The sequence below is a fragment of the Malurus melanocephalus genome, unplaced genomic scaffold (assembly GCF_030028575.1).
Source record: "Malurus melanocephalus ecotype Western Australia unplaced genomic scaffold, MMel_1.1 scaffold_541, whole genome shotgun sequence".
Taxonomy (NCBI): Eukaryota; Metazoa; Chordata; class Aves; order Passeriformes; family Maluridae; genus Malurus; species Malurus melanocephalus.
The window spans coordinates 87,017-97,204 of NW_026623773.1; the positions used below are offsets into that span (position 1 = coordinate 87,017).

At 56.8% G+C, this 10,188-nt stretch overlaps 1 protein-coding gene across 1 annotated transcript in view; it reads left to right on the forward strand.

Moving 5' to 3' along the window:
* COL27A1 (collagen type XXVII alpha 1 chain) overlaps nucleotides 1-10,188 on the forward strand; it is a 54,356-nt gene that overhangs the window by 25,163 nt on the left and 19,005 nt on the right. The window contains exons 10-24 of the mRNA XM_057381931.1: nucleotides 160-198; nucleotides 1,027-1,080; nucleotides 2,355-2,483; nucleotides 4,762-4,815; nucleotides 5,401-5,454; nucleotides 5,576-5,620; nucleotides 5,818-5,871; nucleotides 6,474-6,518; nucleotides 6,786-6,839; nucleotides 6,926-6,970; nucleotides 7,576-7,629; nucleotides 8,083-8,127; nucleotides 8,606-8,659; nucleotides 9,415-9,459; nucleotides 9,997-10,050. Of these exons, the coding sequence (XP_057237914.1) occupies nucleotides 160-198; nucleotides 1,027-1,080; nucleotides 2,355-2,483; nucleotides 4,762-4,815; nucleotides 5,401-5,454; nucleotides 5,576-5,620; nucleotides 5,818-5,871; nucleotides 6,474-6,518; nucleotides 6,786-6,839; nucleotides 6,926-6,970; nucleotides 7,576-7,629; nucleotides 8,083-8,127; nucleotides 8,606-8,659; nucleotides 9,415-9,459; nucleotides 9,997-10,050 (825 nt within the window). The remainder of the gene's footprint in view (nucleotides 1-159; nucleotides 199-1,026; nucleotides 1,081-2,354; nucleotides 2,484-4,761; nucleotides 4,816-5,400; nucleotides 5,455-5,575; nucleotides 5,621-5,817; nucleotides 5,872-6,473; nucleotides 6,519-6,785; nucleotides 6,840-6,925; nucleotides 6,971-7,575; nucleotides 7,630-8,082; nucleotides 8,128-8,605; nucleotides 8,660-9,414; nucleotides 9,460-9,996; nucleotides 10,051-10,188) is intronic.

Genomic DNA, 10,188 nt, shown 5'->3' on the forward strand with positions numbered 1-10,188 from the left:
AAAGAAATGAAATAAATAAATGAAATAACTAAATCAAATAAAGGAGGGGTTCATTGCTGCATCTTCCCAAGACAAGGAGCAAGTACTTAAAGCCAGCAAAAAGGGATTTGGGATTTTTTTTTTTAACATTTTGCTTTTTTCCCCTTACTCTCCTTTCAGCAATCATCATTTTACCAGCTCCTGCAGGCGGGCTGGCCGGTGAGTGCAGCTTTGGGTCACTTTGGGTTTGGATTTTTCCTTGTGAGTTCTCTTTGCTCCAAGCACTCGATGGGTTTGACCGATGCTTTTCTTTTTAATTCAGAGAAAACCCGGAGCCCCCGGGCCTCCAGGACATCCTGGGAAAACAGGAGCACCTGTAAGTACSCAAACCCTGCTGGCCCTGCTTGGGGTGTGGATGTCCCCAAGCCCTGGGGCCRTGGCTGCTGCTGTGCTGTAATTAARGCCTTTGGGATTGGGTTTCAAAGCAGCCTAATGGATTTCTTGTCCCTTCCTGCTGAAATCTGGGATGTTTGATATCCAACTCCCAGGGTTTTCCTGGCAGTCCCAACCCCTGTGTCCCTGCCAGCTGAGCAGGACTGGCTTCATTTCCTGGGCATTGAGTTCCAGCTCCTGTTTTTGGATGAGGGACCATGTGGATCCCTCCCAGAGGCACCAAAGCAAGGCAGGGAGGGGCTGGGGCAGGGTTTGTGTGGGGTCAGCCCGTGCTGAAGGGTCTCAGCCCCATGCCCAAACCCCAGCATTGCTGGGGGATGCTTCCCCCACATTTGGCCATAAAGGAAATGGCAAAACTCCCTCTTGTGTCCTGACATCCCATCAGGAACCAAAGCAGCAGGAAAATGGATCTGCTCCAACCCCAAACCACCCCGGGCACACAGCCTGGCATGGTGGGTGTGCCAGGGATGTGAATCCTCCCTCTCTGCCCTTCCCAARGCAGATCTGGGCATTGCTCCTTGTCCTCACAGTCTGCCGGGTTTCGGGGCAGGATGGGGGGACACCATGGGTGACACAATTCCTGTTTGTGCCCAGGGACCCTGCGGAGCACCGGGAGAGCCGGGGGAGAAGGGCCAGCGGGGGTACGCGGTGAGTGGGGGGGGTTGGGAACATTTTGGAAAGCTCTGGGACCCTGGGGAACCCTGACCCCTTGGCTGGGTGAGGGAGAGAGGTTTGGGGGCAGTTTGGGAATGATGGGCCTGGTTTGGGGTGATGGGATTGAAGGGATTGATGGCCTGGTGCCCTCCCAGACCCCGCTGTCCCCTCCAAGACCCCATTGTCCCCTCCAAGACCCCACTGTCCCCTCCCAGACCCTGCTGTCCCCTCCAAGACCCCATTGTCCCCTTCCAGACCCCACTGTGCCAGGCAGGGTCACCCCCCTGCTGTGGCCCCCCTTGTCCTGAGCCTGCAGCACCCAGCTCAGCACAGCTCCTTTGGGTGTAGGGACCCCAAAACAGCTGTCCCAGGGTCCTTTTGTCACCCTCTGGAACCCCCAGCCCTGGAAGGGAGGGGTGAGCTCTGCCAGGGCTCTGTCCCCATGGGATCCCATCTCCCCTGGGACTGACCAGCTCAGCCCCCAGGGGRTTTGGGTGCCCTGTGGGAACAGGGGAAGGGGAGCAATGTCCCACTGTCCCTGCATCACTGGGGCTTTGCTCCACACTGCTCTGGAATTGGGGATTCCATCCTGTCTGAATTTGGGATTCCACCCTGCCCAAATTGGGGATTCCATCCTGCCTGAATTTGGGATTCCACCCTGCCTGAATTGGGGATTCTATCCTGTCTGAATTAGGGATTCCACCCTGCCCGAATTTGGGATTCCACCCTGCCCGATTTGGGGATTCCACCCTGCCTGATTTGGGGATTCCACCCTGCCCGATTTGGGGATTCCACCCTGCCTGAATTGGGGATTCTATCCTGTCTGAACTGGGAATTTGCACTGAGCTGAGTGCAAATTCCTGGCTGAAGGCAAAGCTGCCCTGAAGCTTTAGCTGATGATGGTTCTTTAGCTGGTGATGGATCCTGAGATGGATCTGCCACAGCTCCTGCACTGGGAAAGGGTCAGGAGTGGCTTTGAGCTGAGCAGCYGATGCAGGAGGCTCTCCCTCGACCTTCTCCCTCTGCACTGCTTTTTCTCTGCCCTCTGTATTCCTTCCTGCCAGTTCCAGAAATCCCAGAGTTTCGGTGGAGAACCTGGACAGATCCACGTGCCCAACCTGGATGCAGGAAACCTTTCCCCAGTTCCTGGCTGTGTTGCTGCCAGGGCCAGAAGCAGTCACAGCTCAGTGTTTCATTTACCGCTTTCATTAAATGGGGATTTTAAACAGTTTTCRCCTTCATAAAACAGGGATCTGTAAAATTTTCCACACTTGGATTTCTCTCCCCAGGGGGAACCCGGGCTCCAGGGCTTGCCAGGACGTGTGGGGTACCCTGGCTCTGATGGATTCCCTGGCCTTGATGGCAAACCTGGGCCATGGGGGCTGCCAGGGGAGCAGGTGAGGTGTGGGCAGGCAGGACAGGGAGCTTTGGGATCGGGAAAAGCTGGAGCTGCAAACCCCAGACACGGCTGGGGAATGTTTGGGATCAGGAAAAGCTGGAGCTGAAAACCTCAGGCAGGACCAGGGGATGTTTGGAATCGGGAAAAACTGGAGCTGCAAACCCCAGGCAGGACCAGGGGATGTTTGGGATCAAGAAAAGCTGGAGCTGCAAACCCCAGGCAGAGACAGGGAATGTTCAGGATCGGGAAAAGCTGTAACTCCAAATGCCAGGCAGGGCCAGGGAATGTTTGGGATTGTAAAAAGGTGGAGCTTCAAACCCCGGGCAGGGCTGGGGAATGTTCAGGATGAGGAAAAGCTGGAGCTTCAAACCCCAGGCAGGAGACAGCGAGTTCCTAAAGCCATTCCTCCTTCTCTTGCCTCCTTTAGAATATTTCTCCTCAGCCCCCAAACCAGGCAGTCCTGGATTAGTGCCCCGAAGTTTTTTTTCAGGACAAAAAGGGCTGTGAATCATCCCAGAGGTGCATTAAGGATCTGGGATCACCTCAGTTCCAGGGTCATGGTGGCTCTGGGTGGCACAAGGGCTGGGCTGCTGCACCTGGACCCTTTTGTGGAAAATACCAAAAATCACGGAATGGTTTGGGTTGGAAGGGACCTTAAATCCCATCTCATTTCACCCCTGTGACATTTCTAGGAGAGAAAGAAGGCTGCTCTCATGGAGACCTCCCATAGAACTGGGAAACATCCAGGAGAGGGTTGGAAAAGGATTTAAAAGGAAAATGGAAGTGTTTTGGTGGTGAACTGATGCATTTCCAACATGAAAAGAGTCAGGGAGCTGGAGCTGNGGCAGGGCTGGGGAATGTTCAGGATGAGGAAAAGCTGGAGCTTCAAACCCCAGGCAGGAGACAGCGAGTTCCTAAAGCCATTCCTCCTTCTCTTGCCTCCTTTAGAATATTTCTCCTCAGCCCCCAAACCAGGCAGTCCTGGATTAGTGCCCCGAAGTTTTTTTTCAGGACAAAAAGGGCTGTGAATCATCCCAGAGGTGCATTAAGGATCTGGGATCACCTCAGTTCCAGGGTCATGGTGGCTCTGGGTGGCACAAGGGCTGGGCTGCTGCACCTGGACCCTTTTGTGGAAAATACCAAAAATCACGGAATGGTTTGGGTTGGAAGGGACCTTAAATCCCATCTCATTTCACCCCTGTGACATTTCTAGGAGAGAAAGAAGGCTGCTCTCATGGAGACCTCCCATAGAACTGGGAAACATCCAGGAGAGGGTTGGAAAAGGATTTAAAAGGAAAATGGAAGTGTTTTGGTGGTGAACTGATGCATTTCCAACATGAAAAGAGTCAGGGAGCTGGAGCTGYCTGAGRGGGCACCGAGCAGCTGACRGGGAGAAATGTGAAAAATGATGTGAGGGAAAAGGGAATTCGGGGTGAAAGAGAGAATCAAAGCAAAAATGGYAWTTTTTTGTCTCTCCTGCTTCAGGTCTAACCTTCCATTAGAGCAGGTTGCTCTGAGCCCTCGAGGGCTCAGGACTCAGAGGGTGCCCAAACAATGGGAGCTGTTATGGAATAYCTGGATAATATTCCATCCAGGAATCTCATTGCTGGCTCCCTGCCCTTTCCCAGACYCCTGGGCTTGGCAGCTTTCTCAGAGGGGTTTAGAAGACAAGGATTGAGACTTCGGGGTTCTCAGCAGCTGCTGGGCAGTGGGGAGCAGGGTTGGACACTGCTGGGAGGTGCCAGGCAATGGGGAGAAGGGCTGGACATGGCTGGGAGGTGCCAGGCAATGGGAGAGGGGCTGGACATGGCTGGGAGGTGCCAGGCAATGGGAGAGGGGCTGGACACGGCTGAGAGATGCCAGGCAGTGGGGAGCAGGGTTGGACACAGCTGGGACGTGCCAGGCAATGGGGAATGGGGCTGGACACGGCTGGGAGATGCCAGGCAATGGGAGAGGGGCTGGACACTGCTGGGAGGTGCCAGGCAATGGGGAATGGGGCTGGACACTGCTGGGAGGTGCCAGGCAATGGGAGAGGGGCTGGACACGGCTGGGAGGTGCTGGGCAATGGGGAGAGGGGCTGGACACGGCTGGGAGGTGCCAGGCAATGGGGAATGGGGCTGGACACGGCTGGGAGGTTGTGGCATGGGATGGGATGGGATCCATGGGATGGGATGGGATCCATGGGATGGCATGGCATGGGGAGCAGGGCTGGACATGGCTGGGGGGTGCCAGGCAGCCCCTCAGTGCCTGCTCTGCTCCTTCCTCTCTCTCTCCAGGGTCTCCAGGGCTTCCAGGGGGACCGAGGGCTGGCTGGTGACAAGGGAGAAGAGGTGAGCTGGCTCTGCCTTGCAGCCATGGGCACGGTGAGGTGCCAGCCCCAKCCCTGGCACAGTGCCAAACACCAACACCTTCCATTACTGGGACCACACCAGCCCCTCCCCAGGCTGTTCCAGGCCTTTATCAGCCAGGATAGAAAATGTCCTTTAAAAAGTGAATCTTGTGGTTCATCACGCTTTAATTTTTTTAATTTCTCTCCCCTGGCTTGGTCCTTTTAAGGCTGAAATTTATAGAGCTGCTCAGGAGATTTTTGGGCTTGTCCAAGGTCTGATCACCTTTGTGGGGTTTGGGACCTAAATTCATCTTTTTGAAGCAGCAGTCCCTCGTGGGTTATCAGATACCTTTTGTGGGCTACGCTTTGGATCCTCCCACCTGTGCAGAGCCCTGTCCCAGCCCTGTGTCACCAGGGAGGTGACACCGTGCTGGGCACCAGCAGCCAGGCTTTGCCCCATTTAGCACAACCTGGAGGGTCCCCACCCCCTGTCCCCCCTGATCGTGTCCCTTGAGGCACAACAGCCACATTTGACCTCTTTGTGATCCTTCCTTGTTCCCATTTCATCGCTGTTGTTCCATTTCAGGGTTTCTTGGGTGACCCTGGCCCRGCTGGGGACAAAGGAGAGAAGGGGGTGAAGGTGAGGGTGTCTGTCCCTGCCCCTCAGAGCCCTGCCTRCCTGGGCAGGGGGTCCCTCCTTCCCTGGCACGGCCCCCCAGCCCCAGGCTGTGCTTTTCTCCTCCATCTCTTGGCTCTTCCAGGGGGTGAAGGGAGAGAACGGGCTGCCAGGTCCTGCTGGGCTCCAGGTGAGTTACCTGGARGTGCCTCACCCCCTTCCCTCCATCCCCTCTGCTGACCCCTCTCTGTGACACCCCCGAGCTCCATCCCACCCTCTCCTGCCTTGGGCAAAGTCCTCGTGGTCCCTGTGCTGTCCCTGTGAGGGGTGGGACAAAGGCAGTGCCACCCCAGGGTGCTAACACCTCGTTCCTGGCTTCTCCCCCAGGGGCTGGCRGGGCTGAAGGGTGTCCTGGGCTTCCAGGGCCCTGCAGGGCCAGAGGTGAGTGCAGCCAYCTGCCCTCCCTGAGGGGTGAGGAGCCTGGGATCCCCGCTGGGAAAAGGGATCTGAGCAGGGAGGGTTTGGGGTTTTCATCCAGGAACGTYGGGGGTGGCTCCTGGCATTTCCCACTGGGATGTTTGCGCCCCTGTTCCAGCTGGGAATGGGGAGAAATGGGGTTTTCCAGAGTGCATTGGGATTTATTTTTGGTAATTATTTGTATTTTTATATTTCTATTATTTCTATTTTTATTATTTCCATTTCTATTTCTATTTCTATTTATTTGGCCGCTCCAGCTGGGGTGGATGCCAGGCTGGTATCTCCTGGTTTGTCCATGCTGCTCTCAGCTCAGTGCTCCCAGGTCACAGGGTGACATCCTCCTCTCCAGGAAAGGGTTGGGAAAGGGTTTTAAATGAAAATGGAAGTGGTTTGATGGTGAATGGATGCATTGTCCAACACGAAAAGAGTCAGGGAGCTGGAGCTGTCTGAGGGGGCACTGAGCAGCTGACGGGGAGAAATGTGAAAAATTATGTGAGGAAAAAGGGGAATTTGGGATAAAAGAGAGAATTAAAGCAGAAATGGATTTATTTTCTCTCCTGCTGCAGGGAGAAGGAGGCTCAGTGGGTCCCCCAGGCCCTGCTGGTCCCRTGGTGAGTTCCAGGGGGTTGGTGTYAATGGGAGTGTGGGAACACCCTGGGCAGGCTGGGCTGTGCCACCGGCCCCTGCCCGTTCATCCCTTGCTCTGATTTACACCTAAATATGATGAATTTGGTTAAAAACATCCCTGGGAGAAACTGCAAAAGGACTGATGGTGCTCAAACTCACCCAGCCAAGCCCTCCCAGTATCCCCAGTGCCAGGGGTCCCTGTCCCATCTCCCCTGGGGGGGCTGTAGGGCTGAGCTGGTGTTGCCTTGCAGGGAGAGCCCGGCCAGCCGGGATCTTTGGGGTGCCGAGGCATCAATGGCTCGCAGGTGGGTCTGCCCCAGTCTCCACCCTTTGTTTTTTGGGATTTTCCGGCTGCTGCACTCACCCCGCCCCTCCCCTGCTCTGTCCGCAGGGGGAAATGGGCCCTCCTGGTGTGCCCGGCCCTCGCGGCCCCAAGGTAGGGGATGCCAGGAGTGTGGGAACCTCCCAGGGATGGGGTGGGATGGTAGGGGATCCATAGGATAGGATGGGATGGCATGGCATGGCATGGCATGGCATGGCATGGCATGGCATGGCATGGCATGGGATCCATGGGATGGGATGGGACAAGACGAGACGGGACGGGATGGCATGGGATGGCATCCATGGGATGGGATGGGCTGGGATGGGATCCATGGGATGGGATGGGATTCTTGGGATGGGATCCATGGGATGGGATGGGATTCATGGGATGGGATGGGACAAGACGAGACGGGATGGGATGGGATCCATGGGATGGGATCCATAGGATGGGATAGGGACAGGGTGTCCTGGGATGGGAGGTGTCCCGAGGCTCACCCAGCCTGGAACGGTCTCCTCCAGCTGGGATGTGGTCCCAACCCACCCCAAAATCTGCAGGAGGCTGGGGCAGGGTGGGAATCCAATCCTTCCCATACCCTTTAGGGTGCCCTATGTCTGGGAGGTTTCMAGTGCTCCTCAGCAGCTGGGAACTCCCAGAAGAGGTTTGGCACTGATTTGATCCTAAATTGACCCTAACAGCAGYTCCCTGTCCCCCCTCTGCAGGGACCCCAGGGCTTGCAGGGCAGACGTGGCCCCCCTGGCCCCAGGGGCTCTCAGGTGAGTGGGTGCTGTCCAGGGTGGGTGCATCCCCCCGGTTCTCTCCCAGGAGCTGCGGGGATGTGTCCCCCATGTACCTCAGATGTGGACACAAAATCCTTGGGGGTCCTTGTGGCCCCACAGGAGCGGGTGGGTGGGAAAGGACCAAGGGTGACCTGATGGGGTTGGGCTGGGGTCTCATCCACAGGGCAGGACGGGAGTGACATCCCCCTTTATCCCAAAATCCCCAATCTTCGCAAAATCCCCCTTCTTCCCCACACCTCTCTCCTTCCCCACACTCCCTTTCTTCCCCTAATCCCCCTTCATTCCAACATCCCCAAAATTCCTTTTTCCCAAAATCCCATTTTCTTCCCCACATCCCACTTCTTCCCAATATCCCTCTCCTTCCCAACTTCCCCCTTCATCCCCACACCCCTCTCCTTCCCCACATCCCACTGCCTTTGCTTTCCCCAGGGTCCAGCTGGGATGGAGGGACCTGCTGGTCCCAAAGGAGACATGGTGAGAGCATTTCCTGGCTCTGGCATTGGTGGGGGTGAAGTCTAGGTTTGGGGGATTTCCTTGGAGGGACCTGAGCTGTGGGTACAGGGGATCCCTGTCCCTGTTTTTGGAGGGGAGAGGGGCAGCACTTCCAGCTGACTTCCCAAATGCCACCTGTAGGTCCCTGGGCACCCTGGGGAGGGGACATGGAGGGRCTGGGTGCTCTGTCAGCTCTCTGGGACAGGGACAGGAGCCAGGGAATGTCTGGAGATCAGGGAAAGGTTCTTGTGTCCCCAGAGGGTGCTGGCACTGCCCAGGCTCCCCAGGGAATGGTCCCGGCCCCGAGGCTGCCAGAGCTCCAGGAGCGTTTGGACAGCGYTGCCAGGGATGGACAGGGTGGGGCTGTTGGGGGGTCTGGGCAGGGACAGGGGCTGGGCTGGGTGATCCTGGGGGTCCCTCCAGCTCAGGACATTCTGTAACTCCAGGATTGTTCTTGCAGGGTACAGATGGTGCCCCCGGGGTGAGGGGACAGCTGGGACAGGAGGGCCCTGGGGTAAGTCCATGGTAAGGGGGTGGTTGGATATAGGGTGCTGTCATCCTCCCTCTCCCAGCCCCACAAAATCCTATGGGGATCCAGTTTCCCCATAGGGCTGATGGGGATGAGCCAAGTCCCTATGGCCACACTCCTCATCCCCAAAGCTCCTCTGACCCTCCTGCCTTCAAGGACTTCAATTTTTATTTTTTTCCTGATGGATTTGTGAGCAAGGCTGCCCCAGCCCTGCCGAGCCCTTCCCTGGGGCACCTTTTTCCCGGGGGTTTGGGTGCTGAGCTGCCCTTCCCAAAGGGGTGGGGCAGCCTGGCCCACGGTGTCCCTTCCCCATGTCCTGGGACCCCAACTCACAGAGCTGAGAGCTGGGGCTGGGAATGGGATGAGGGTTGTGGGGTGGGATGTGGGGGCTGTGTTTTGGAGTCTCAAGGACCTCATATCCTAGTCCTGAGGGCTGCCTTGGCAGGGTTTGTGCATCTTCTGACCCCTTTTTTGGGGATCGAATCCAACTGTGGCATCCCACCCAGCAGCAACTCTGCAGAGCCAAACTGGTGCCACCCAATTACGATCCCATGGATCCCATCCCATGTCCCATGGATCCCATCCCATCCCATCCCATCCCATCCCATCCCATCCCATCCCATCCCATCCCATCCCATCCCACTCCAATGTTGTGGCAGGCCTGTCCCCTCCAGCAGCACATGCAATATTTCCCTTGGGGTTTTTTTCTTTTTCACCTTGCATTTTCTCTCTCTCCAAAGGGTTTTCTTGGCCTGCCAGGTTCAAAAGGCCCCCAAGGAGAGCGGGTGAGTGATGGCACCCGTGGGATCCTGCTTGGGATGCAGGAGAGCTGTGGCAGAGCACCCCTAAGCTGCAGCTCCGTGCTCTTTACGTGTCTGATGTTTGAATTGCTGCCAGCTGGAGCTGCTTGGGAAGGCAGAGCTGAGCTTGGGCTTCTTTCCTGTCCAAAGAGGAGTTTTCAGGCTCGGGAGTGTCCTTAGGGGAGGCTCAGGGGGGCTGGGAATGCTTTGGCCTGAGTTCAGGAATGCAGCAGTGAGGACGAGGCACTTGTCACTGTTGTGCCAGAGATGCCAGAACCAGCTGGGAGCTGGCACTGGGCACAGAGGGCTGGGGTTGGTTTGGTGGGGGTTGAACCCAAAAGCCCTGGAGTGCCCCCTCCACGAGGAGCAGATCCAGCAGATCCTGCCCCAGCTCTGAAAGGCCCATCCAGAGGAAAGCCCTGCCTGGAACAGGGCAAAACTCGCATTATTTGGTGCCAGAATCAGATCCCAGCCTGCAGCAAGGGTTTCTCAGGGTAACCCCCACTGCTGTTGCTCCTGCAGGGCTGCCGAGGTGCAGGTGGAGCCAAGGGAGATTCRGGAGCCAAAGGAGACAAGGTACGGATTCCTGAGCTCGTGCTGCCTCCAGCTGCTCCCTCTTTGCTCTGAGGAGCTTCATCCCAGCTCTGGCTGGGCTGGGGTGGCTGCCCAAGGACCCTGGGGACCTGCTGGATTTTAGGGGACCGTGAGAGGGTC